Source organism: Rhinolophus sinicus, linkage group LG03 (assembly GCF_036562045.2).
Source record: "Rhinolophus sinicus isolate RSC01 linkage group LG03, ASM3656204v1, whole genome shotgun sequence".
Classification (NCBI taxonomy): domain Eukaryota; kingdom Metazoa; phylum Chordata; class Mammalia; order Chiroptera; family Rhinolophidae; genus Rhinolophus; species Rhinolophus sinicus.
In genome coordinates this window covers 156863888-156889880 of record NC_133753.1, presented here as the reverse complement: position 1 = coordinate 156889880, position 25993 = coordinate 156863888, and the positions used below count along the sequence as shown (strand labels likewise).

The following is a 25993-nucleotide window of genomic DNA, read 5'->3' as shown; positions in this document are numbered from 1 at the left end:
AAAAAATGCTCAACATCACTAATCATCAGAGAAATGCAAATAAAAACCACAATGAGATATCACCTCACCCCAGTCAGAATGGCTATCATCAACAAGACAAATAGTCACAAGTGTTGGAGAGGCTGTGGAGAAAAAGAAACCCTCATACACTGTTGGTGGGAATGCAGACTGGTGCAGCCGCTATGGAACGAAGTGTGGAGATTCCTCAAGAGATTAAAAATAGAATTACCGTATGACCCAGCAATCCCTCTGCTGGGTATCTACCCAGGACATGTGCTCCTGGGTATCTACCCAAAAAATCTGAAAACATTTATCCAGAAAGACACATGTGCTCCAATGTTCGTTGCAGCTTTTTTTACGGTGGCCAAGACATGGAAACAACCAAAAAGTCCTTCGATAGATGAATGGATAAAGAAGTTGTGGTATATATACACAATGGAATACTATTGGGCGGTAAGAAAAGATGAAATAGTACCATTTGTGACAACATGGATGCATCTTGAGAGTATAATGCTAAGCGAAATAAGTCAGACAGAAAAAGCAGAGAACCATGTGATTTCACTGATATGTGGTATATAAACCAAAAACAACAAAAGAACAAGACAGACCAATGAGAAACAAAAACTCATAGACACAGACAATAGTTTAGTGGTTACCAGAGGGTAAGGGGTGTGGGGGGAGGGAAATGAGGGTAAGGGGGATCAAATATATGGTGATGGAAGGAGAACTGACTCTGGGTGGTGAACACACAATGGGATTTATAGATGATGTAATACAGAACTGTACACCTACAATCTATGTAATTTTACTAACAATTGTCACCCCAATAAACTTAAAAAAAAAATGTGTTCCAGCTTCTAAATGGCACATTTCTTCCATAGTCATTTGGATCTCTGATTCTTATTTTGATATGCTTGGTAATTGTTAAATCTCCTCAGCTTGTGAACTCTTTCAATCAATTTATTTTCGTGGAGTTTTTGACTTTGCATGGTCCTAGATTGCTTTATTGATGTATGGGGCCCCTTTACTCAGCCCTGTTTATAAGAACTTTGTTGTATTTAAGTATAGTGTTTAGTAAAACTTCAATTGGGAATGAAATATATTTATCACAGACAAAAGGATGTCACAGAGTTGGGTGAAAAAGTCTATTCTTATCTGAGAGTACATGGGATTTTTTTCGGAATTACAACTGTTTTGAATGGACTTCTAAAAAGTCTAGGAGCCCTTAAAAGAATTATGTCATGGGGTGGCTGGTCAGATCGCAAGCTCATAACAGCAAGTTTGCTGGTTCGATTCTCACATAGGCCAATGAGTTGTGCCCCCCACAACTAGATTGAAAACAACGACTTGACATGCAGCTGGAAAAACACACTGTTCCCCAATATTCCCCAATTAAAAAAAAAGAATTATGTGATGTTTTGGTTTTGTTTGTTTTTTCTTAGATCTTATGTTAAAGGCTGGAAATGTCTAATGATAGATTAAAAAGATACAGTTTTAAATTTTCCTCGTGGCTCTGATTTTGAGATAGAGTAATTTATACATGATTGAAAGAATTAGGGTTTCAAATAATCTGATGTCAGCCACTAAATTTATTGTGCACCCATTATTTCACACCTGGTATATAGTTTTTCACAGAGCATTCTTGTTAAGATGTTTATGTGATGCAAATTAGGCTAAAGTACTATGCTGTCAGATCTGTAATGTTTAGGGAGCAATAATTTCTTTAAAAAGTTTGCTCTGCAGTGTTAAGGGATGTTTCTAATTTCTAAAATGACTTAACAGGAGAGGGCTTGATGAAAGCATTTAGCACAGAGATGGAATATGTCTCCTTAAGTTTCCAGATTATGCATATATCAACACTTCTTTTGTCGTCTTTTGATAGTTTATTTCCATAACTGAGGTCTGCTACTTTTATTGGTGGTGATTATCACAGCCAAACAATTTTGGTTAAGTTGACCTAAGCAATATAATGTGCTTCTGTTTCCACAAAAGTAATGGTGAGACATCCAACCCTCCTTCTCCCTGCCCCCTCCCCTTGCAGTAAAGGGGCCCTATTTGCATATGTAAATAAGCTATTTAGTTGTGAGCTCTGTAGGGCCCACCTAGGTCCAATCTGTTATTTTGCTGATGTTGATGGCATTAGCCAGGAAGTAGCTGGTGCCAGGAGACTGTTGTCTCAGTCAGGAATGACACAGATACTAGAATCTGACTGCTATCATTTAGGAGGAGATATGGATTCTTGAGGCTAAGAATTTGGGAAAAGAAAATGAAGTCACGAAGTTTGAGGCCTGCGTGATAGAATGTAATGTTTTTATTGAACATAGAACACTATGTGTACAAATTTGTCATAGAGGGACATTGGTTTTTTGTGATACAGCTTATGAGAGCCCTGTTCACTTTTTAAAAAATTTAAAGTACTTCGTAATTGAATTGATAGATCTGATGATACTCAGAGATGCATTGTTTGTACCTTCCCTAGATGTGTCAGGGAGTCTGGCCTGTAACAGGACTGGAAAAGGGAAAGCAAAAAACTTTTAATAAATTAAGGTCCCTCCAAAGTGAAGAAGCAGTCATGTCTAACTTCTACTGAATTAAATTCTTCTCAAAATGTCCTTTCCAGGACTCAGCTATGTACACTCTTCCACAAAGTCTCACTGTCATCAGACTAACTCTAGAATACGGGAGCAACCCACCACCAACTTTTTTCAACAATAGAATATAATATGATTGTTTTATTGAATATTAAGACTAGTTTAAGATATGAGTCATATGGAGAAAAACTTGCTATGAGCTGTTCACAATTCCCTTATTTTCATTCCATATGCAATTCATTAAAATGACATGAATCCTTCAGGCTGTTCTTTGGTTTCTATTAAGATGTATTACTGGAATCTGTATTCATACATTGATTATTTCATAGACCTATTTGTTCATCAAAAGCAGACTATTACAGATTCATCGTACTTGACAATAAATGAATACAATGGAGACCAGGTTTCAAAAACCCACCCACCCTCTCCATTCCCTTTAAGGATTGCTTGCTGTCTTTAAACCAGCCTTCCACAAACTGGGATTCAAGGCTTACCATCAGCATCTGTTCCCTGCTGAGTTCATGGTGCAATTAGCTAATTAACAAAACAAACAAACAAACAAACAGACAAACATTTTCACCTTGGAGTCAGAAGAAGAGCAATAAACCACAGGCCCAGATTTAGTTAATTTATACATTGACTGTAATTGTGTATTTAATGTTGAAATTAATTTTTTCTTTTCTGAAGAGTGGGAGCCTGGCACTGTGCATTAGAACTCTTAAATGGGTTATAATTATTCCAGAGGGACTTGAATAAGTCTGAAAGTTCTCCAGATATGTTAATGAGGATAATTCTTTATTTACATCTGATAACTTTTAGGGAGAAAAGAGAATTAAACCCACTTTCTGATAAACCATTAAATTTAAAGAAGAATTTGCAAATCAAGACAAATAAATAATCTGTGATTTTTAAAAAAGTTGTTTTTTATGTGAAAACTATTGACCGTATTAAATGGGAAGTCATAGTCTGTTGTTTGTTTGTTTTTGTTTTGCCAAGTATTCAGTGAATTAATGAGCATCATTTCTGCTGTTAAAGCTGTGGTACATTTTCTAGGTCAACTGAGTTTTAAGAGTCTTTCCTTGCTTTTTTTTTCAGAAGAGGCTAGGGAAAGAATGCATATTGGCAGGGCAGTTACTAGGAAAAATATAATCCTGATTTGCAATCTGCTCCTTGTGACATTTCCTTTTTGAAAGGTAAGCGTTATACTTTGGACACTGAAGCAGTGATTGTTGGCCATTCAAGTGGGTGTGATTGATCCATGGCTTAATAGTAATAGAGCTGTTATTCTTAGCAGAGGAAACGAATTCTTATGCATTGTAATTCAAATTTTCATTTTTGCCTAAGAAGAAGGTCTTTTCACTTTCCTCTGTCAACACACAGCTGAGCAAATGCTCACACTCATCTGAAGGCTGTTTTGTTCTCTGTGTTGTCTCTCTCCCGGGACAAGGGGCTTTAAGCCCCAGGGCATCTCTGAGACATCTCTGTTTTGCTTTCATCTCCCCATCCCCAGAGTTGATGCTCACAGTGGATAGTGCTTGCTTCTTAAATTCTTGTTTATTATTGTCCAACTTTGAAAGAAGGAGAAGTTAAACACTGTATACCATTTATGGAGACCCCTATTCCAAACTTCCCCTTTAAAATAAAACTTCCTTGGTTGTTTTGTGTGTGTGTGTGTGTGTGTGTGTGTGTGTGTGTGTGTGTGTGATGGAATGAGTAATGAGGAGGTGTTAAGTCTGTGTTGTACATTTGTCAAATATATGTATGTATACACACACGCGCACGTGACATTAGGAGGGCTGGATACCCTTCCACATAGTTTTAATCTCTGAGCCAATAAAATTGAATTGTATTTAGGGGCAGAGATTTTGGTGGCTGCCAGATACCAGAAATTCATGATGATGATGACAGGAACTACCTAGGCTGGAGATTTTTCATACTTTTGATACAATTTCCGTATCATTTTTGTGATATCCAAATGGGTGGCAAGTCTAACTCTAAGAATGCCCCTTAATGCCTTATATTATTGTAGGAGGATGGACTTCATGTTCTAGCTTTCCCTTCGTATCCTGGAAATACAATTAGAGATGATAGACGATCATAGAAAAAAATAAAGATTTGATGGGAAATAGCTGAATACTGGCTGTGTTCATGACTTTATTTCACATGCATATACGAGGCTGTTTTGAACAAAATGACTACACATGGCATGTGCGTTTGTGGGGGAGAACCTGTCGTGTGTTTTTGTTATTAGATTTTAGCCAAACAGACAAAGTACGGTGCCGTTAAACACTGTCCCTCTCCCTTTTCTGACCATTTTCCCGTCATCTCATGCCCCATCTACTCCCTTCCCACCTGTCGTTCATTCCCCATCTTTCATTCACTGTCAGGAAGGGCAGCCTCCGAAGAGCCATTTCAACTCAGCCCGACATCGCCAGAGACTAGTGGACCCAGCTGCTTCAAAAGTGAGTGTGTCCCAGTGTCCTGCATGGGCGGCAGGCATGCATGGCATGTAGCTCCCTGCAGAAAGTGGGGATGTGGGGTTTATGCTGGTGCATTCGAAGGCCTCCAAGCAGGCAAAGTCTTCTCTGTTAATTCAAGACCATCCACACTAGTGGAGTTCTGGTAAATGTTTAACAACCAGCCCTGAAAACAAACGAAACCCTGGTAGGGGTAGCATTTGCTGGTTTCTGTGGTATAAATACTCCCACCGCGGCCAATTTCAAGTCGCACTGTGACAAACCTGAACTCAGAGCTGGGCAGATATGCCCAGTAGAGCGCTCTTATATAATTTTCCCACCACACAGCTATAGTTGACATAAACACTAGTAAAATGTAGCAAAATAATTCCGAAGTGAATTTGTCTTGAGTATTATCTCTGTTCTCAATACAGTGTATTTAATTGTAAGTTTAGATATTTTTAATTGACAGTAATGGCTGTGTTTAACAACGGGTTTGTAAAATAACCCCAAATTTACTGAGCTGGGGTGCAGCGTGTTACAGATTTGTCGAGAGTAGTCTTAAACCAATTTAGTCATGTCCAACTCTTAATATCTGTTTGACCAGTAGCAATAACCACAGAAAAGTGGCTGAGGTTTTGGGTAAGAGTTTGTTAATTCCACAATTCTGCCGGCTCAAGTTAAGTGCAGGCCAATTCTGCTGCACACAGATTTTATTAAACAAACATTTATTTTTGTTTGTTCTTTGGCCAGGCACAAAGCCTTCTTGCAGGCTGTGCTCTAACCTCAGTCAAGTCCCTGCTCTCTGGCTTTGAAGTGTTCCAGCCAAACCTTTTCGGAGAGTTCCACCCAAGTTTGACAACCTGACCCCTTTCGCGAGGCAGGACTCTCTCACTTCTATAGTGAGTGCATCACGCAATGGCGCTCCTCTGACTCAACTGCTGGACATAAAGCCATCGAGTCATTGGACCTCAGGTGCCCGTCCAAAGGGTCCAAGTTACAGGCCTGCTGAGATTCTTAGGCCCTTGTTCATGCAAAGGTGGAAAATGTCTCTCAAATGATTTTGCCAGTTCACTTGCCTGAAATACCACTAGTTTAAACAATGAAAGGTTGTTTTTAATATCCATCATGCTGACTATTAAGCCACAATTTTGATTTCAGCCATGAAAACCCGTTTCAGTATGCCAATTAACAAACTCGCTGGTGTTGACTAAGATATAGATACCTGTGATATGATGCTAGCTGACCACCCTAGGGGAGTAAATTATAATTAGGACCACTGACTGCGTACAGGATATAATTTTACATAATTCAGTTGACCTTTGAACATCGCGGGGGTTAGGGGCACCAACACCCCTGCGCAGCCAGAAAACCATGTATAACTTTTGACTCCCCCAAAACTTAACTATTCACAGGCTGCTGTTGACCAGAGCCACACTGATAACATAAGAGTTGATTAACACATATTTTGTATGTTATATATATTATATACTGCATTCTTACAATAAAAGTAAGCTACAGAAAAGAAGATGTTATTAAGAAGATCATAAGGAAAATACATTTATAGTATTTATTGAAAAAAATCCACGTGTAAGGGGACCCACACAGTTTGGGGAAATGAACCAGCTTTGAATAAGTCAGATGGTTTCATCGTACAAGATGCGAATTTTGCTAAAATAGAGCATAGCTCAGAGTGCAGGAGTTCCTTCTCGGACCCCACCTGAGCGTTAAATTAATGAGGCACTAAAAACCCTGTGATTAAGCACATCCACTGCTATACCTCTTGGTCAGTGGTGTTTTAAGGACTCACCTCAGCATAGGCCTTTGTTCCTCCTCCTCCTTTTTTCTGTGTTCATTTCATTCTGCTTTGGCATTTTCAGAAATACTGTGCCTCACCACGCAAAGTGTTATATCTTGCACTGTAAATTAGTGGGCTTTCTTCTGTTGGTGGTGAGAGTCTTCTTGTTGTCCCATTTTGTTTCGACTGAGAGCCATAGCTCCTTTTTTGAGACAGAAACTCTAAGAGAAACTCATTAAACTGCTGTAAATATGTCTGGGGCCTTAATATGCTGTGTAAATAAGTTCAGCCATGTTACCAAATAGGTATTAAAGGTCCGATCCTATGCTCCCCAAAATATTGCAGTAGTAGAAATTTGAGAAGGGCCTAAAAATCTTTTCTAATATCAAGAAGTGACTGGGGAAGCCACTGTTTGCTGGTGGATATGCTACTTGGACAGTAAATAGTAAATGGAAATGTGTATCTGTGTAGCCAGTGACCTTTCATTGTAAACACACTGGTTTAGAATCTGTACTGTATTATTTTCAACTCAATAACCTGACTTGTAATAAAACAAAAACAAAAACAACAACAACAACAAAAACAAAACAGAAAAATAAACAACTCTTGCAAATTACAGGTGCCCATGTTCTGAGGGTCCATAATAATTTATGGTAAACCAGCTACCAAATCTTTTGAGAACACTGATTTTGTTGTGAGTGGCATTGTGTAATCTTGAAAGAAGTGTGAGCAAGTAGAAACATTTAATTTTCCGGGAGCCATATGGAGTGGTGGAAAAGATACACTAGACTGGGCTGTACATTAGGTTTTGTTATAAACCAGCTCTGTGGCCTTGGGGAGCCATGCAAAACTGAGCCCCCATTGCTCTCGATTTTCTCATCTGCATAACGAGAAGACTATATGAAATGTTCTCTTAGTCAAACTATGGAATTATTTTTCTTTTCCATCAAGGCTCTTTATAACCAGATATTTTACCATTTAGTCTGAGATTTTTGAATGGCATTTCTACATCCTAAAATCCCTCTACAAATGGCATCATGTGTCATTACTTGCCAAGCATTATTATTAGGCTGTCTTCTATCGGTGTCTTCAGTAGAAGGTAATTTTAAAAACAGAATTACTTTAAAGCTATGGTCTGAAATACAGACCAGAAATAAGGGGCTTTTTTTCAGCTCAAGGAATTGGCTTTCTAAAATTTTTTTCGCCTGAATTTGTTCTTAGTCTTAGAAAGACTTTCGTGCTTTGAGTATAGAAAACCAACATTTAAAACTGTTTTATTTGAATACGAGTAAAGGGTTAAGAGGAAACCAAAGGTATGTAATGTACCTCTAATTGGCTAAATTTATCCCCTGGGAATTTCTAAAATGTCTTTCACTTTGAAAATATGCTCACCTGCCTATCCCCAAGTATGAACGCTGCAACACAGCAAACGAACAAAGAATGAAGCAAAACAGGCAATAGGAATAACAGTTCAAAGACCACAGAGCAGTTATTTGTGGTGCTGGTAAAGGCCCCTGTTAAATAAAAATCAATTCGATATGGGAGCATCGGGGACACAATCTGGGAGACGAGAGGTGGACAGAAAAGAACGCGAGTGTAGAGAGGATTAGTTTTCAACTCTCCTGGCATTTCAGGACAAAAGGATGATGAAGATTTATTCTAGATGAGCTGCTATTTTCCATTGGAATCGCTGCTGATCCAAAATAAATAGGTTCGTAGAGAACTGTATTGAAATTGTGAGCATGTGAGAATAAGAAGTGGTAGGCAGAGCATGTAATAAATTTCAAAACCAGAAAGTGTTGTAACATTCTATCCTCTTTTCAAAAACAAACCAACCTGCCCACAGAGGCAGATAATCTAACTACCAAAAACCTGCAAATGATTCTAAAACACATTGTTTCAATCTGCTGTAGGACTTGAAAAATCCTTTACACTAATTCTCAGCGATTTCTTTACCTTTTCCTAATGAGAACAAGGTTTATAAAACCTGGGCTCCCCTGCTGGGATGATAAGCCCAGAGCTCTCTCAGAGCAGATGGTCTTCTTTCCTCCCTACTATAAACCTTTTACGATTGATCCTTTTTTTCATTTTTACCTATCTGAAGAGTAAATGTCTTTGAGACTTTAGAAGGCCACTGTTCAGACTGGAAAAGGAGCTGCACTGACCAGAGTTCATAGTTGCAAAGACGATGTAGAGTAAAAGCAACGGAAATCATGGAATTGTGTGTAATAGCAAGAGAAAATAGGTTGATTTTTAAGCACTAGGGGGATAGGCTTTAAAATAACTACATTTTTGAGCCTTATTATGCAGTTTCTGGATGGTAATTAACACCTTCCTAGTCCCAGGAATTTCAAGTGTTAAAGAATAATTTCTTCTTTTTTGGAGGATGTAATGCTTGTTACTATATTTAAGGATGTAGAAAGATGGGGAAGGGATTGGAAAGACTGGTTACCATAATTATTCTGGGAATATTTTAGTCAGCTTGTATGCTGTGCTATGTAAACTTTTTTACAAAGGCTTTTAGGGGTGATTCATTTCTAATAGGAATATTTGAAGCAGGTTATAGTTTTTGTTTTTACATCAGCCATTTTCAAATTACCTTTGTCCCAGCTGAAATAGGCATGCATCTCATTCATGAAAACTATTAGCTGTGACTTTGTGCCAATTACTTAATTATTCTGAGAAAGCCTCAGTTTCCTCATCTGAAAAATGGGGAACAAAATAATATTTATCTCATCAGATTGTTTTGAGAAGTAAATGAGATAATGCATGAAATTTTTTTTTATTATGCAGGCATTTAATGAATACCAGACAAATTATAATTATCCTTTAAATTGTGATTACTCTTAGTATGGTTATCAGATAATCATTATTCAACTTTTCAGGGTTCTTTTTTCCCCATTTTGTAAAATAAGGGGTTAGGACCGGGTGATCTTTGAGGTAGAATGTCTGCATTGTCAGCTGTCTTGTAGAGTTCTATTTATTTTTGTGTGTGTGAAATGCACTCAGCAGTGTGTTAGGCACGGAGGAATATAACTCACAGAATTTGGTTCTTACCTTCAAGAATGTAATATAATTAGCAAAGCCATATAGCAGAGGAATAATAAGTTGTGTGGTAACAATATCAGCGCAATGTGGATTTCTAACTGAAGGAAATCTGTGCACGGCAGTCAGAAAAGGCTTCCTGGGTTTTCTTCGGGTCCCTGACAGAAGGATAAAACTTTTTAAACAGCATGAGTATAGGCATGAACATTGTATGAATGCATGTAGTAAAGTCATCTGCCAGACTGGAATGGGGTATGTGACTTGTGGGAATGTGATTTGAAGTGGACGTGGAAAGTATGCTCGTGTCATGGTCCCCAGGGTGAAATGTGCATGGGCTTTGAGATCATGTAGACCTGTTTTCAAGTTCTGTAGCCTAGCTCTGGGGCCAAGGGAAAGTCTGCTGTTTCCTTATCGATACAGCGGGGAAATAATACTATCTACTTCATTAAGAATATTGTTATAATTAAATGGTCTGGTGCAGCCATCCCATAGAGGAATGGCTGTTTGGGGAAGTAAAATGGCATTACTTACCGTGTTTCCCCGAAAATAAGACCTAGCTGCACCATCAGCTCTAATGTGTCTTTTAGAGCAAAAATTAATATAAGACCTGGTATTATATTATATTGTATTATATTATACCGGGTATTATATTATATTTTATTATATTATATTATACTGGGTATTATATATTTTATTGTATTATATTATATTAGACTGGGTCTTATTTTATATAAGACCTGGTCTTATATTAATATCATATTATATTATATTATACCCGGTCTTATATTATATTCTATAAGACCCGGTCTTATATTATAATGAGACTGGGTCTTATATAAGACCCGATCTTATATTATATTATAATGAGACTGGGTCTTATATTAATTTTGCTCCAAAAGACTCATTAGAGCTGATGGGCTGGCTAGGTCTTATTTTCGGGGAAAGACGGTAGTTAAATTGGACACAGTCTGCCCTATGACCCACCAATTCCAACCTGAAAGAAGTGGCCTGTGTCTGAGGACATAGATGCTGCTTGCAGCATTGTGGCTGTACAAGCAAGTTTGCGGGTGCTACAGGTGTAGACAATTGAGAGAGTGATTGGGAAAATAGGATGAATACCATTGTGTAACGTCCAAGAGTTAGAAGCAACAGCCTGAAGGGGCACATAGCAATGCATATGGTCCCTAAAACATATTACTGCATGAAAACAAGACTTAAAAAAAAAAAAGAATTCTCTAGAACCATACTTTTAACGTCAATTAAAAATACATGCCCACCATACAATTTACATTTTCTAAGCGCTCATACAAATAACTGAATATCCATCAGGTACATTAGAAAGAAATGTTGCTTGGGGGCAGGGAAGAGGTGGGGGGCATAGGAGTGGAAAGTAGATACAAGTAAATAAAGTGATAGGTGCCAATAATGTGCTCTGAACTAAGGAGTGTGAGTAACCCTACCCTCACCTCTACACTTGAAATTCCCCACGTAAAAATAGATAGGCCAAGAAATACTATTAAAAGAGACTTAAATGTTCCAGAAGTGGAAGCAGCCATGTGTGACGGAAGTATTGCTAGTACAAATGGAATAGCTAACACTTAGGCAGCCCTGACATGTGACCATCATGGTTCCAGGTGCTTTATACACAGGACGAACTCCTGTACTCCTCACAGCAACCTCCGGAGGGCAGTACTGTTATGGCCATTTTGCAGGTGAGGAAACTGAGGTATGGTGAAATTAAACCACTTACACAGGACCACAAAGCTAGTAAAATGGAAGCCAGGATTCAAGCCCAGGCAGTCTGGCTTTTGGATCACTGTTCTCTACCATCATGCCTTTCTGCCTCCAATGGGCATAACGGAAGTGGTGAGTGAGAAGAGATACTTTCCACACACTTGACACATGCCTGGCAGTCACAATGACTTCCTTTCTGTGAAAGCTGATAAGTTTTTGTTTTTGTTTTTGTTTTTGAAATTGTAGGTACTAGTGTGTGCATGTGTGTAAAACTTTTCATTGAAATACAGTATACATTCACAAGGGTACAGCTTGATGATTTTCTATAAACTGAAAATCTTGTGCAACCAAGCACCCAGATCAAGAAACAGAACACAATGGCCAACCCTGAAAAACAAAAACTTCTGTCATTTTTACTGGGCATTAAGTTATGCTGCTAGAAAGAACATAATGAAAAACATAAACCTTTAAAAGTAAAAACAGTAGAAATGTCAAACATTTTAAAAATTGCTACAGGTGTTAGATGTATCTAAGGCATAGGAAAAACCTCTCTACCTTTCATTGATTTTACTGTAATTAGTTGCTTCTGTTATGACTGGCAGAGGGGCTCAGATGACTCAATAAGGAAAACAGAAAAATCTTTCAGTGAATTTAAGGCAACCTCCTGAAATCAAAGGATAAAACAGATTGAGCTTCAGATGTTAGACATTAAATAAATAGACTAGATAGATAGATAGACAGACAGACAGACAGACAGATGGACACCTACATGGTTTGGACCATAAGGAAGCCCTTGCAATGGACAGATGAATGATATTTTCATCTCTCCTCTAACCATTCTTTAATTCTCCTGGACAGCTGTCTTAAACGTTTAATCTCAGCTCTTATGGACCACTTGTGCCACTTTGCAGGGCAAAGTTATGATAATATACATCACAGGGAAAAGGTAATATTTGCCCACATTCCAAATGATCAATTCCCTTTTTTCATGCTCAAGAAGAGCCTCATGTGGCGTGTTTGGACTACACTTCTATTGTGCTCTATCTGCCTGGCAAACTGTGCACAACAATTCACTGCCTTTGGTAAGACAGCACAGAGGTCAAACAACTTGCACAAGGTCACGGAGCTAGTAAAAGGTGAAGCCAGGATTCAGAGCCAGTTATTCCCTGCACTGAGCCACCATGCCACACTGTTTGCCACCACCATCTAACTGGGGGTCAGCCTCTTTCCCAGGGGATGGCCTATACTGGGCAGAATTCCTCAGGTTTCAGAAGGAAGGCAACCACTGTATCCAAGGTGATACTCTTTTTGCCTCAAGTGTCAGAGACATCCTTTGACCTACATACCCCTCTCATGACACTTGTTGCCACACTGCATCGACCTAGGAATGCTGCAAAGCTGTCTGAAAAGTGTTTATTCTCCTCATTGTTCCTACATTTATCTCTGCCAGTTTACAAGGATTTTTTTCTCTCTTTGGGCTTGTCAGACCCCTAACAATTCAATCGAAATATGGGCAAAGAACACCTCAATGTTTTCAGCCTGTCCTCTCTCTACTCAGATGCATACAAGTAATTTCCAAGGAAAGTGGATTCTACTTGTTTATTTCCCATGATGCTCTCTATAAGGTATGATATAAGCACAGTACTAAAACACTCAAAGTTGCAGGGCTAACCCATATCTTTTGAAATTCAGTTCATAAACAAGTAGGTTCTAGAGCAAATTAAGCCTGAAACATCTCTGGAGGCAAAAATGACAAAATTGAAGCTGTCCTACTTCAGGCAGGGGTCTTTGGAAAAGACAGTAATGCTGGGGGAAAAAAAGAAGGCAGCAGGAAAAGAGGAAGACCACATATGAGCTGGATTGACTCCATAAAAGAGCCGTAGGCATGCGTCTCCAGGAGCTGAGCTGGGCTGTTTAGGACACGAGATTGTGTACCACACTGAGGCATACGGTCCTCAGGAGCTGGAGCTGATTCAACAGCTAATAACAGTACAAACTAAGCATATCCATTCTGTGTCCAGGTACTGGGATTTAGTGCTTAGACTCGAAGGTGAGTATAGCCAGCTGCCTTTTGAAGAATCAGTCCCTAATCTCTTTTAAAACATCTTTTTTATAGAAGTATAACATCTATACAGAAAAGTGCAGATATTTTAAGTTTGATATTGTCCCACAGATCTTAGACATTGTTTTTTTTTCTGTAAGAGAAACACATATCCAAAAGTACATATATCAATGAATTTTCATACACTGACTATACCCAAAGAACAGCACCAAGATTAAAAAAATAAAATAAAACTCAGAGCATCTCTAGTATCCCAAACGACCCCTCGTGCTATCCTTTTAGCAATTTTCATAATGGTTTTAATTTTTATTGTTTTTATCTTGATCTTGTGTCTTTCCTGATATTGCTCATTTATTATCCAGTACAATGACATTTTTTTCCTCTTTGTTTTTAAGAAGATGGGATTGGTCTTCAAAATATAGGTCAAATAAAGAACAAGTATAAAGACCGCAATCACTGTGGCTTTTAATATTTCAATAGTTGGAATTTCTATTTTAAGTCCATTTGAAAGTTATGACTGAAATCATTAAGGAGAAAAAAACTAGCTTGGCCCGTTTCTCATTGCTAACACAGATTTTTGCAGCAGTTATCATTCTCTCTCTCTCTCTCTCTCTCTCTCTCTCTCTCTCTCTCTCTCTCTCCTTCCAGCTGGCAAAGGTTAAGTATACATAGGTGAATTGTTACAGCCCCACCTTTCTTGTCCTTAGGTGGATTTTTGTCCCCAAGTGGTTTAAAAAAAACTGGTGAGTTGCATTTGTTGACTTTTCTCAGAGTCATCAGAGCTGTGCTTCCCAAAGACTTAGGTACCAGGCAATTGGCCAAGATGAGATTAGCAATTTATTTGGAGGAAGGGTATAGGAAATCTTTTTAATTTAGAGGTGAAAAGATCACAGAGTGGGTTAAGTACAGGTTACCCAATTTGGCTCTAGATTTATGAAGAACTACAGAAATCATCTCTTTGCCTTCAAGGAACTTCTGTATCTTGTTTGCCCCCATATCCCTCCACCCCTCAGGCAAAAAGAAAAACAAATCAAAACATAACCAGCAAGTGTTATCTTGCCTGGGGATTCTGTGGGTTCTGATATGGTTTTGGAAGGAGTTTGTTTCCCAGTAGTACTTGAGAAGAGCAACCTGACCAGCTCAGACAAACTTGCTGGCCATTGCTCAGTGACCAGGATACTTTTTGTAAGTGGCTTGAGTATCTTCATAACTCCATTGCCTGTTTTAACATTTTTTTTTACATTCATTTGTTTTATAGGTACTCACTTCCCATTACTTCACACATATTTACCTACTCCCTGCCTAAAAAAGATTTGACTAAGATGTGCGCAACTATGGTTTTCTTTGTGTTTATTCTGCTCAGGATTCACTGAGACTCTCAGATATGTGGTTTGATACCTTGCATTAATTTTTGGAAAGTCCTTAGCCATTATCTAATCAGATATACCTTCTACCTCATCTTCTGTCCTCTCCTTGTGGGACTCCATTTATACCTGTGTTCGGCAGTTTGATATAGTCAGTCCCACATGTCTTAGACACTCTTTCTTTGCTTTTGTTGTTAGCATTGTTCTCTTAGTGATTCAGTTTGAATGATTCTATCATTTTGACATAAACTTTGTTCAGTCAGCTGCTAAGTCCATTTCATTCTGATATCTTTCAGTCTAGCATTTCCCTTTTGTTTATTATTGTTGTTGTTTCTGTGTCTCTATTGAAATTTCCTATGTCTCTATTCATGTTGTCATACGTGTTTGCCACTATATCCTTTAGCATAGTTATGTTTGAGTCTTCAATGACGCCAAGATGTTGCCTATCTCTGCATCTGCTTGTATTGCCTGTTTCTTTTCTTGACCATCTGTTACAACAATACGCAGATGCAGGTCAAGTAGAGGGCACCATAATCCAGCACCCTACTCAAGCGGTATGACATAGGAGAGACACACCTTTTTCTGGAGCTAAATATTATTTACCTCAGTTTCTAAATGTTTGGCATGTACTCAAAATTATAGACACATGGAGAAGCAAAATCTATTTCTGAGGCTTCCTCTTTCACTTAGGATGTAGACACCATCCTGTTACCGTATCATTCAAAAGAAGCGGAGTAAGCTATACAATCATAAGTTTAAAAGCTCATGTAAAAAGATAAGGTAAATTCCAGAAAGTGATACACTCTTGACAGGAAGGCGGGGGCTCATGGCTGGCTCTCACCCCTGGCAGAATGGCAGAAAGAGGAGGCAGCTGCCAACAATGGGTTAGGGAAGAACCAGGACATTTTACAACATACTTTTTATTTCTAGCTTTTCCTCCTATCTTCATTCCTATTGTTCAGAGTAATGGTCTTTTGTGATTGTCTACATCCTAAGTGGAAGTGGAAGTCTCAGAAATAGGAAATTTGTCCAAGGAGATCAGGAAGTTTGCCAATGGGAAAAAGAGAACAAAGATAAGCCTTGGCCATTGATAAATAGGGGCCCAGTTGTGTTATTCTGTCAGCTATAGACACATGTGTATGGTAACAGTTCCTGGGTTTATCTTTAACACAAGGGCTATGGTATGGTAGTCACGTGTGTTTATGCTTTGTGTTCATTTCTTTAGAGATTGAATCCCTGTGGTGCACAAGGAATTGTTGTGTAGTTCTCATTTTCAGTGTTCTCTTGGATTTGTTGTGCAGTCCTGCAAGGTGTGCTGAAGACAGTTTAAATTACAGCATAGGGCACCTACCTCTTTCATCACAGTGCAAAACATGACTGAAATTCAAAGTTACTAAGTGCAGTAAGTGGTATAGAACATGGTAATAGTTTGGTGCCTATTTTCTTACGGTCATCATATCATTGTACTAAAACGAAGACTCAGATAAACCTACATTTCTCAAAGCATGTTCTGTGTACATAAGTGTCCCCCCCTTCAAAAAAAAAAAGTGTTCCTTGGTCCCATTCATTTGGGAAACACTGCTGATCATGGCCCTTGCTCCTGTTAAATAGAATGCTGATAATTGTAAAAATCTTGCGGAAATCGTTCAGTAAGTCAGTTCTCTGAGCTGTATTTAATTAGGTGTTTCTCAAACTGATTTGAATATAGAACCTTTTGTCAAGGAACTGGATATTTTTCTTGTCAAGTAATACCCATTAACAAAGTTCTTTGGGGAATGTTGAGTTAAATGGACCCTGTTGCTCTTTATTTTGGGGAATATGAATAATTCATATTAGCTGCTGTTCTGCACACCTGGAAAACATTTTCCCCACTTCTTTCTGATAAGGAAGCTTGCACGTTGAGGGGAAGGAAGAGCTCTAACCCAGAAGTCTATCTGATTGCAGCATCACTGCTTAGGGTCTCCTACTTAGAACAGTGTTAATGTTGTACTGTGATGCCAGTGAAGGTGTATACTGGTCTCAGCTGCCTAACTTGTCCAAGGACTCTCCCGGCTTGCTAGTCCAGGAAAATAAGCTAGGTCAGCTGTCATATCCCCCCAAATAAGAAGAAATATAGCTAGCTTCCTAGACTGCAATTGGAGAGAAAGGTCAATCAATATATTACCTTTCCTTCCTTCTGTTCCTTGCCTGCCGGCTGAGTTGTGCTTTCTCACTGGTGGTAGTAATCTCGTCTGCTAAATTTTATTTTAACCTTGCAAATAGGTTAAAGGAAGGGCACAGTTAATAATGTCTTCTCTCATACACTTCTGAGCATATTATTGGGGCTGAATCTTGCTCCCCCTTTCCCCCTAGCCCTACACAGTCCAGCTCAGAAGGAGAATTATGCAAGTAGCTGGCTTTATTTATTGCGGGAATTTCTCCTAGAGCTCCGCCATGCTCTTGCACAGACAGAATACAAACATTTTTGTGATTTTTGACAGTAGCTGGGATCTGTGTGGAATAGGGGTTTTTCAAAACATTTCTCAGTCAATATGTTTACTCTACTTCACCAGCCATGCAGTGTGATACGGTGCATCACCAATACTTGAAATAGACTGCAACAGGAGGTCAGAATGGAGCATAGATTTTCTAACACAGCATGTTAGATGAAATGATTTTGTGTACTTTGAAGTGGAAAATTCAATCAGAATTTTCCACACTTTTTAGTTAAAGCAACACTGTTATTTATTGATGAAAGGTAGACTGAGAAAAATACAGAATGCAAACACAGTAGACAACAAATCTAGCATTATTCCTGGTCATAGCACAAAATACTTTCTCTCTTGTAATTTAATGAAAGCTACATGAGCTAAAAAGGGCCTGCTTAAAATAGACTATAGAATGTTTAGAACATATGTCAACTTATTTAGCATGTATGTGAATAAAAATGGAATCTGGCTTTTTATGAAGTTTGTTTTTCACCTAGGTGGACTCCATGCTTTGCAAAGAGCAATTACAACTGCCCAGGTCATCTATTTTGGCTTAGTTTAAAGTAACAAATCTTATTTGGAAAGTACCTGAGAGTATCCATAAGAAATTCAAGAATAGATTCGCTAAGCTTTCATTCAAGTAGGCTTAGAGAATATTTAAATTTATTACTAGTTTTTATCTGTCCTTTGGTGCACAGAAGATACATCAGCATAACTAACCTATTATGTAGATGAACACTTTATACTTTCAAATTGTAAAACTTTAGGATTGCAATGTCAGATTTGTGCATGAATATTTAAGATACGATAATAACCTAATATCAGCGTGCTCGATGTGTGCAAGTCACTTTTCTAGATACTTTACGTGTATCATTTAATCATCACCTCAAAACTACGAGCTTTTATTACCTGTCGTTTCCAGTGAGGGAAGAAAGCTGCAGAGCGGGTCATTTGCCCAAGGCCATACTCCTAAGCCAGTTTTCTGGGCCACTCTGCTTAGCAGCCTCCTTGAGTCATTGCCACCTCAACACTTTCCTGCTGGTGGGACTAAGGACTCTGTGGGTTAGCAACTTAATTCAGTTAGCCAGTGTATAGCATTTAGCACATAGGATTTTTATATCTAGATTCTTTAGAAGAGACATAGAGTCTCTTACTTTGTTTCCCCGAAAACAACACCTAGCCGGACCATCAGCTCTAATGCATCTTAACATAAGACCCAGTCTTATTTTTATTGTAATATAAGATCAGGTCTTTAATATAATTATACTATACTATACTACACTATACTATACTATACTATACTATACTATACTATACTATACTATACTATACCATACCATACTATAATTCCACGTTTTATATTAATTTTTGCTCCAAAAGACGCATGAGAGCTGATTGTCCCGCTAGGTCTTACTTTTGGGGAAACACAGTATATGTGGAATCTAAAAAAATCAAACTCGAAAAAATAGGAATGGTGGTCACCAGGGGCTAGGGGTTGAGGGGGGTGGGAGAGATGTTGTTTAAGGGTAGGTACTTGCAACTAGTAGATAAATAAGTCCTGGAGATAGAATACACAATACGGTGATTATAGACCACAAAATGTATTATAAACATCAAGTTTGCTAAGAGACTCGATCTTAATTGTTTCCACCACTAGAAGAAATAATCATGTGACTCAATAGAGGTGTTGCTTAATGCTAGCTGCAATGGCAATCATATTGCAATATAAATGTATCAAATCAATATGTGTACACCTTAAACTTATACAATGTTATATGTCAATTATATCTCAATAAAAAAGAGACATAATTCTTTAGTAGTCTGTTTTACTTAGTTACTGGTTTTTTCCTCATTGACACATAATTCAATTTAGTGTAATTCAGTTTATTTTCCATTTTTTTACTAGAGTTTAAAGTGACAGAACCATTTAAAAGCATTAGCACCAATTCATCAGCTTAGCTAAATAGTGCAGCTTTGAAAGATACTTTAGGCTGCCTGTAACTTTGTATTCTTCAATGTTCTAAAGTTGATTTTCCCTCTTTGTTCATATTATTTTATAGTATAGTCAGTTTTTACTGTTGTTGTTTTTTTCTCTTTTATTCTATAGTCAGTGAATCCAGAATCAACTATCAATTTCAGGTTTCCAAGGTAATCCAGTGTAATTCAGTGTGAGAACACATAGTTTCTGTGAAATACAGTAATCGTGTCAATGCGATAACATCTAGTGCTTTTAGTTTTCACAGAAAGAACCTAATTAGTATAATAGAAACCAAAGTGGAAGTTCACGCCTGAATTACACATGGAAACATTCACGTATTATAATGGGAAAATCCTCCTGGCTTGCAAACTACTATTATTATTGTTGTTGTTGTTGTTGTTGTTGTTGTTATTGGTTGACAAAAATAAGAAGCCACCTAAGAAAATTTTCTTAGGTCTCAAATTTAAATATCCACCGCTTTTGTAGTCCTTGTGATCCAAAAACATGATAAGGGATCATTTTGACTTTGGGAGGATTCTGTATTTGTGGTGAGAACAGAATTCAATCTTTGGGAAGAAGCAATTAAAACCCCAAAGGCTTTTATTGTTTTCATTGCAGAAGGAAGGAAGGAAGGAAGGAAGGAAGGAAGGAAGGAAGGAAGGAAGGAAGGAAGGAAGGAAGGAAGGAAGGAAGGAAGGAAGGAAGGAAGGAAGGAAGGAAGGAAGGAAGGAAGGAAGGAAGGAAGGAAGGAAGGAAAGAAGGGGAAGGGAGGAAGGAAGGGAGGGAGGAAGGAAGGAAAGAAGAAAGAAACTTCACGGCAAGGTAATATTTTCTGCTAATTAACGGCCACAAATGTGATGCCATTAAATTTGGAGTCTCTTTGGCTAACTTCAAAGTCATTAACATACACTGTACAGCCCTGACAAACCTATTTTGGAAAAAAGGAACCACGTAGACAGATCAGAAACCAGTGATTCAAAGCTTTTCTTTCTGATAGAACCTAATCATAATTTAAGGAATATTTGGTCATTTTCTTGGGGTAACCAGCCCTCCTAGTGCTCAGAGTTGGTGGTGCCAGAGTTGTCTTGATGCCCTTGGACACACCCTTCCAAAACTGACTTGCCAAGTTCAGTACTAACTATTTTTGGAGAGTAGCAGGAATGCGTTTAGCTGCAAATGACAGAAAACTCAACTAATAGTGGCTTAAACAAAGAAGGATTTATTATTTCTCACTTAAAAATGTTTGTTGGTTGAGTGTCTAGAGCTGGGGCGGTATCAGAACAGTGTCACCACAGCTGCTTTGCTCTGCCATCCTTAATGTGGAGCCTCTGACCTTGGGCAAATCGCAACGTAACTTTTCCAAGATTTAGTTTTCCCATCAGAAAAAAAAAAAAAAAAAAACGGTGGTAACCCTTCCTGTAATTGTGTAGTAGGTGTAAGCCTTAAATGAAATCCTGTACGAGAAAATGTGTGGCCCAGGTGCCTGGCATTTACTAGAGCAAAGTTGATGTTTAACACTGTAACATCGGCCAAAGCAGCACCGGTTTTCATAGTGGTGTTAGAGGGGAAGGTGTGAAGTAGGAAGTAGGGGATCCTATCTAACCTCTCTTCTTCAGTCTTGAAGTTCCCAGTTCTGGCATACCACCCACTGACGTTATCTGAAATAGTAATTGGAGAACATACTTTTTTAAGAAGTCAGATACCCTTTAACACATACTAGGTAGGACCTATTACTTACGAAGTAAAATACATCCGGAACAAGCCAATTGTTTATTTTATTCTGTGACCTCTTTACAATAAATTTCACTACCATTAAAGGCTTAAGTCACATTATTGATCATTTGAATATGTGTGTCATTAATCTTCCAAAGTCCTCATACATTTTATATGTACATTTTAACTGTCGTCTTTTGCATTTAGATGGAGAAGAATGGTCAGAAGAAAGCAGACTTGTGGGTATTAGGTTCATGTAGCACTTCAAGAGCTCCCTTGAGCTGATTTGCCTGTCAATGTCTGCACTAAAATAGGTTTTCAGAATAGTGACTGCTAAGCTGCGAGGTGTCCTTAGTAAATAAAAATGATTAATATCAGTTGAATAATTAATTATCGCTGGTCAAATAGTCTCATCCAATTCTCTTCCCTGGTTCTATAAAAAGTCTTTTTCTTTTTGCATTAATGTTGTCTGTAGTTTTAATGGGACCTTTGAATTATCTGATCCTTAAAAGTTGGTTCATAAAAGGATATTGATTCTTTAAATTAGGGGTGGTTGAAATGTTGTTCATGGGCAAACTGGTCTCCTCTGATGGAACCTGGAAACCACTGTCAAGAAAACTCATCTTAAATCTGTGTTAAGATATATTTTTTAAATGATCATAACTCTTAATGATGAACTCTGGATTGGACAGTGATGTTGGTGTGGAAATACAAGGAAACCGAAAGGGAAAAGTGAGACTCTGTTAGGCAGGGTTCTTTCTAGTTGCTTAATTTTTATTCCCAGTCATTGATCTTTACTTCTTTCCTAGAGCATTTTCCTGGAGAATGAGAAGATTCTAAAATCAAATAAGGCTTTTGAACGCTGAAGATGTTTGCCCTGTTCCACAGAAGAATCATATAGATTTATAGTGATCCAAAGAGGTGTCTCATATCCACTATATTAACTAGCTTTTTAGAAGCTTATGAACATTGTAGCTTTTATTGATTCCAGGGAACTGTACCCAACAATAAGCAAAAAAAGTCGATGGTAACTTTCCTCCCATATAGGGGTGTGCAGATCAATATTTTGAATTTACTGTAATTTGCTGGTAATGAATGGAAGGACTGAAAAAATTGCGGAGCTTTGTGGGGCACAGCTGTGTGGTGTTGCCTTTTTATCTAAGCTCACTGTAGGTCACAGGCTTTCTGGAGTAACAAGAAACATAGTTGAGTGTCAGGGTTGCTATGCATATTTATCAAGAGCCTTCGTAAGTCTCTTCTAAGGGAAAAAAGAAAATGACGAAACTTGTCCATGCTGACCTTAATTTTATAGTCCTAAAGGACCTCTAAACGTGCACTGTCTTCAAGGCAATTAAAATTCTAAATATCTAGCATCTCTGTTTGATCCCCTTCTGCTAAAGGAATTTTCCTGCTGATTGGTAACTGGGTGTGTGATTTCACTGAGGCCTGATTGGTTTAGAATCTTCCAGTTGTTTCACAACTGGGCCCAGGTTCTGCATCCAGAGAGGAAGAGGCAGGGGTCCTGTACTCTTGCTCTTTGATTTTACCCACTTCTTTTTATCTGAGCTCCCACTTGTGCTCTGGGGTGCCTCATCTAATGTGAGCAGAAGGCTTAGATAGCAACGGCTGACATCTATGGGGCTCTCGGGTTTCAATGCAGGGCCTGTATTCTCAATAATCTTCTTAACACCTTATGACATACACTGTAATATCCTCTTTTATAATTTAGGAAACTGAGCCCTAGAGAAGTTAAGGAAATTTTTCAAGGATACTTTCTAGCATTAGCTAAGATTAGAATATAGGTATACCTGAATCTAGGTCGTGTTCATTTAATTACTATGAAGTATATAACTGACTTAAATATGGTATTTTTTTTTTAGTGTAAATTTCAGTTCTAATATATGTTTTCTTGTTTAGCTTCTTTTGTTGTGAAGGACTGTGGCTTCTCTAATTTGATCAAAACTAGTTTATTCAGTTTCAAAAATGACAGACACGTTAGCTTGAAAGAGATAATTCCTCTGTTCTCTGAGAACAAAATAAGCACACAAAATACGATATGACTATGGAATGAGAACTAGTAACCTTGAGGAAATAAATGCACTTCATTTAGAATGTAGTGGGCAGGCCGTAAACTGGAAATGTTATTAATATCAGTTCTAGTTATTACTCAGCAAACCCTGCAGAGAAGCATGGAAACTTTTGACTTAGGAGGCAGACGTCCCATACATAATACTGAATTGGAAGGCAGTAGGTATATAAATATTTGATTCCCAAGCTTGGTTTTTTGACGTCAAGGGTGTAACATGTTAGGAAGCACCAGAAACCACAGTAAGTGGTTGGAAAGGAAGCTTGTTTCCTTTGCTCATTTACTTGAGGTGAGCTGATTATTCGACTTGTTACGCTTCTCTACTTTAAAAGGTCTATGTTAAAAGGAACACATTTGCAAGGCTTTGCTTCAAGTAAAATCAGTGTCTATAAAAATAATTTCAGTGTGAAATTTGCTTAGAAAGAGCTGCAAAGATCTTTCTTGTCGCTCCTTTCTCAGAGTGATTGTCAGTGTGTTATCAACTATGAATGCAGCTTGCTACCCTTGGTGAGGGGCGTCCAATGGTGCACATACACCAGATCTTTCTTGGTGGTGGGAAAGAATTAAACTGCTCTGAACTTGGGCTGATGTGGATTCAAAGACAAGCTAATCCACTTACCCAGCTCCATGACCTTGTGTAAGCTACTTAACCTGTCTGTGTCTCAGTTCGGTAAAATGGAAATAATTGTGAAGATTAAATAACATAATGTACATTACTATGCAGTAAATGCTAGGTGCTGTTACTAAGCAGATGAAGGCAAATGAGGTCAGTAAAGAAAAACGATTTCCACCATTTGTGTAAAATTATGACATAGAAAAGGGGTTTGATATTTAACATCCATGCAAAAATGACCTGGGATGCCAGCCTTTGCTCTTTTTATCGTACATTGCAACTTTCCTGCCCATCAGGGCCCCTCTGGCCTAACTTACATGGTTTTGCTATCCCCTCATCCACATTCAGATACGTAACTTCTGAAAGGCCCTAGGACAGTCCTTTTTCCTAATCTCTGGATGGGGCACCCTGCCCTTAGTTCCTAAGGTTCTAAACCTTCCCAGAAGTTGAGCATTTCTTCTCCCCTCCTGTAGATTCTGTGCACACATTTGTCTCTTGAATCTGCCCCTGCTCTCCCAGCCCACTGCCTCGTTTTCTTGGTCCTGACACTTGGCCATGCATCCTGGACAATTGAATAAGTCTCCTAATTCCTTTCCCATTTATCCTCCACCCTGATGCCAGTGATCCTTCTTAACCTGCTGATTTGACCATATTGTTTTCCTATTTAAAATGATCCATGATCTCCTGATTGCTTATAAGATAAAAGGCAGACTCTTCCAAAACCCTTCTATGGTTGGCTCTGTCCCTGCCTCCCTTTTCATGTCTTGTTGGTTTTTCTTACTACCCTCTGTTCCAACCATTCCAGTTTTCCCAAGAGCTCCGTGGTGTTGCACTCCCCCCGGCTTGGCTACATCTGTTCCCTCTTCTGGAATGTCCCTTTCCTCGCCCACTCCTGAGGCTGCCTAGCCAACTCCCAGGCAATTTATGAAAAACGAGGCTCAAGTATTGTGTCACTTGGGAATATTTGATCTCAAGGCAGAGACAACACAAGTTAAACTGGTTTAAACAATAAAGGGACTTGATTGGCTGATGTAACTGTATTACATGAAGAAATCCATGTCATAGGCAAAGTTAGGTCCATTGTTTCAAAGATATCACCCAAGACCCAGTTTCTGTCTGTGTTTCTTTTCTGCCACCTTTGATGTCTACCCCTGTGGTGGCTGTTAGCTTCCTGGGGTTAATGCTCCTTCTTTTCCTGCTAGTTCCCTTGGAAAAAGGAAAGTTCTTTCCCAGGAGTCTGGAGCAAACATTGTTTTGCATCTTGTTTTCCCAGAGTGAATCACATGCCACCTTTGAACCAATTCCTTTGGTCAACCAATGAGCTTTGTCATTAGCTAAATTTAACCTAAGCTGAGCCTTGCGGTTGAGAATAATGTCAGTTCCACTAGATTTTGTTGTCATGAGTAGCTGGGAGCATGACTGGGCAAGAAACAGTCCTGGCCCTCCTCAAACTGACGACTCCCTCTCCTGGTACCGCTGCATCCGTGGAAAAGACCTCTCTCTATGCCAGGCCTTTCCACACTATATTTTACAGCAAGCAAAGTCCTTTATCCCCAATGGCTGGAACAGCACCTGCCACATTGTCTTTATAAAAAGTGTGTGACGGACTAAAGGAAACCTATTTTGCTTGCTTTAATCCCCAAATGTGCCCCTTGCCTTCCCCCTTGACAAAAGATTTTGCTTTCTGTGTTTCTAAAATTGTGGGACTACAAGTGAATTGCTTCAGTTTTGTTTTGCTCTTCTTTAAAAGGCACCTGTTTTCACCGGTACCTTTCTTCCTCGTTAGAGGAAAAGTTGCCCTCTTTTTAAAACAAAATAGCAATGCTAGCCCTCTCCACTTGTGTGTTCATTTAAGCCCCTCTCTCAGTTGCTCACATCATCATTCTGTCCCACTCTCACAATTTTGCTTCCAAAATTTGAACCTCCTGGCTTTGTGACCCTGGGCAATTGCTAATCTCCCCTGGGCTTTCCATGGGAACACTTGTCCTGCCAGGTAGACAGGTGATTTTGTTATTAAATTCATAGACTATGTTTTTCATGAGAGCTTATAGAACCAAAAGAGACAGGCACCCTTATTGTAACTCA

General features: G+C 38.6%; 1 protein-coding gene across 1 annotated transcript in view; it reads left to right on the top strand.

Annotated features, from left to right (window-relative positions):
• The window catches only part of MAST4 (microtubule associated serine/threonine kinase family member 4), a 551423-nt gene that overhangs the window by 265039 nt on the left and 260391 nt on the right, over positions 1 to 25993 (top strand). Inside the window, exon 4 of the mRNA XM_074329206.1 lies at positions 4979 to 5053. Coding sequence (XP_074185307.1) covers positions 4979 to 5053 — 75 coding nt within the window. The remainder of the gene's footprint in view (positions 1 to 4978; positions 5054 to 25993) is intronic.